Source organism: Propithecus coquereli, unplaced genomic scaffold, assembly GCF_000956105.1.
Source record: "Propithecus coquereli isolate 6110/MARCELLA unplaced genomic scaffold, Pcoq_1.0 Scaffold49, whole genome shotgun sequence".
Taxonomy (NCBI): domain Eukaryota; kingdom Metazoa; phylum Chordata; class Mammalia; order Primates; family Indriidae; genus Propithecus; species Propithecus coquereli.
In genome coordinates this window covers 7,906,869-7,909,469 of record NW_012150729.1, presented here as the reverse complement: position 1 = coordinate 7,909,469, position 2,601 = coordinate 7,906,869, and the positions used below count along the sequence as shown (strand labels likewise).

At 35.5% G+C, this 2,601-nt stretch overlaps 1 protein-coding gene across 1 annotated transcript in view; it reads left to right on the top strand.

The window, feature by feature from the left end:
• SCN9A (sodium channel, voltage gated, type IX alpha subunit) overlaps window positions 1-1,237 on the top strand; it is a 203,711-nt gene extending 202,474 nt beyond the window's left edge. Inside the window, exon 25 of the mRNA XM_012655824.1 lies at window positions 10-1,237. Coding sequence (XP_012511278.1) covers window positions 10-945 — 936 coding nt within the window. The 3' untranslated portion in view covers window positions 946-1,237. The remainder of the gene's footprint in view (window positions 1-9) is intronic.
• The last annotated feature ends 1,364 nt before the right edge of the window (window positions 1,238-2,601 follow it).

The following is a 2,601-nucleotide window of genomic DNA, read 5'->3' as shown; positions in this document are numbered from 1 at the left end:
ATTAATGACATGTTCAACTTTGAGACCTTTGGCAACAGCATGATCTGCCTGTTCCAAATTACCACCTCGGCTGGCTGGGATGGATTGCTGGCACCTATTCTCAACAGTGCGCCACCCGACTGTGACCCAAAAAAGGTTCATCCTGGAAGTTCAGTTGAAGGAGACTGCGGTAGCCCATCTGTTGGGATATTCTATTTTGTCAGTTACATCATCATATCCTTTCTGGTTGTGGTGAACATGTACATTGCCGTCATCCTGGAGAACTTCAGTGTTGCTACTGAAGAAAGTACCGAGCCTCTGAGTGAGGATGACTTTGAGATGTTCTATGAGGTTTGGGAGAAGTTTGATCCTGATGCAACTCAGTTTATAGAATATAGCAAACTCTCTGATTTTGCAGCTGCCCTGGATCCTCCTCTTCTCATAGCAAAACCAAACAAAGTTCAGCTCATTGCCATGGATCTGCCCATGGTCAGTGGTGACAGGATCCACTGCCTTGACATCTTATTTGCTTTTACAAAGCGTGTTTTGGGTGAGAGTGGAGAGATGGATTCTCTTCGTTCACAGATGGAAGAAAGGTTCATGTCTGCAAATCCTTCTAAAGTGTCCTATGAACCCATCACAACTACACTTAAACGAAAACAAGAGGATGTGTCTGCTATTGTCATTCAGCGTGCTTACAGACGTTACCGCTTACGGCAAAATGTCAAAAATATATCAAGTATATACATAAAAGATGGAGACAGAGATGATGATTTGCCCAATAAAGAAAATATGGTGTTTGATAACGTTAATGAGAACTCAAGTCTAGAAAAAACAGATGCAACTTCTTCCACCATCTCTCCTCCTTCATATGATAGCGTAACAAAGCCAGACAAGGAGAAATGCGAAAAAGACAGAACAGAAAAGGAAGACAAAGGGAAAGATGGCAAGGAAAGAAAAAAGTAGAGCTTCATTTTTGATATATTGTTTACACCCTATGAAAATGATTTATCTGTGTTAATAAGACTCTGGAGGAGGTCTATGCCAAAACTGTTTTTATCAAAATATTCTCAAAGGCAGTGCACTCACTAGCTCTGATTCTCTAAGATAGGTGGGCAGCTTTAGCAGATGGCTATTTTTGCACTGATGATTCTGTAAGAATTGTAAGAGTAACTCTGTAGGGATTATTGATTACAGCAAACAAAGGTGATTTAATTTTTGTTTATTTTTAATAGGAAATCATGTAAAAAGTTTTTACATCTGCCTTGTCATCTTTTCACAGGACTGTAATTATTTCTGTTTCCCGTGTAAATACAAAGACCCAGATACAAACACACACACCCACAACACACATATAGGAAAATATCTATCATTGGATATCAATAAAAGTATTTTGCCTTGGCTTCGCAATGAAATGCTTGATAGAATTAGTGGACATTAGTAATGAATGTTTAGTTAAAACATATTGTTATTAGGTAGCTTGACTTTTTTATTCATGTACAGAGGTTATTCTATATTTTGAGGTGCTTAAATTCATTCTACATTGCACCAGAATCAATTTATATGTGCCTGTTAAAATATCATGGGATTAAAAACATGTAGGCTATTCACTTCAACAAATACTTTTTATTCCTCTTGACTCACATACTAACCAGGATAAGACTTACCTTTAGAGTATTGATTCATAGTCTGACCTCTTTATATCCCTCTTTATTCAGACAATAACCACAGAACTTGAGAAATCATTTTAAGTACATATCACATTCCTCAAAAGAAAAAAATGGAGATAATTGAGAAGAAGCAATTGACAAAAGCTCTATTTACTATTATGTATACCATCTAACACTGGACTGTGCTTCCCTAAAGTGCTGATAATGGCCTAACTCATAATCTCTTTTGTTATATTTTCCTGCTTTCTCATGCAGTATTGTTTAGTCATCGTTTAGCTATAAGCAAAGTTGATGTTTCCCTTCAATGAAATGCTTGCTGATACACAGTTAGTCATTTGGCCAGGGTACATGTTTGAGAAGATGATTTGAGAACAGTATTTATTGCATCATTTGTATAACATTCTGTGTTTGACAAGCTTTCAAGTTGTAATATATGGCAGGTTTTCAACACACATTTAAGTTTAGTATGAATGAAAGAGCATTCAAATAGGGATTCTTGCCAATTTTCTTTCTTACCACTAACTTACTTCCCTAAATTGTGGAAGTAATCCTTTTGGATCTCTGTTCTTTCATCTATAAAATGATGAGGATGTCACTTTCTCCTTAAAATTCCATAGTTTGAAGTATATTTTGCACCAATCAGTAAAGTAGCCTGGGCTTATAATTTATCAAGCACATATTCATTTTGCATTAGCCGTCGTCATCCTACCAAGGATTGGACATCTAATTTATTTTTAAGAAAAATCTCATTAATAGTAATTTGAAAAGAAGTGGCCACGATGGGTTTTTCATGAGTTTATTCCAGAAATATGAGATCTTTCTTCTATAAAGTTATTCATGCACAGGCAAAATTGAGCTATACAAGTAGAAAGTATTACAGATTTATTTAAAAGATTTTTTGAGAGTTTTTGAAGTAAATATATAAAACATATTTCACTAATTTGTTTTTTAA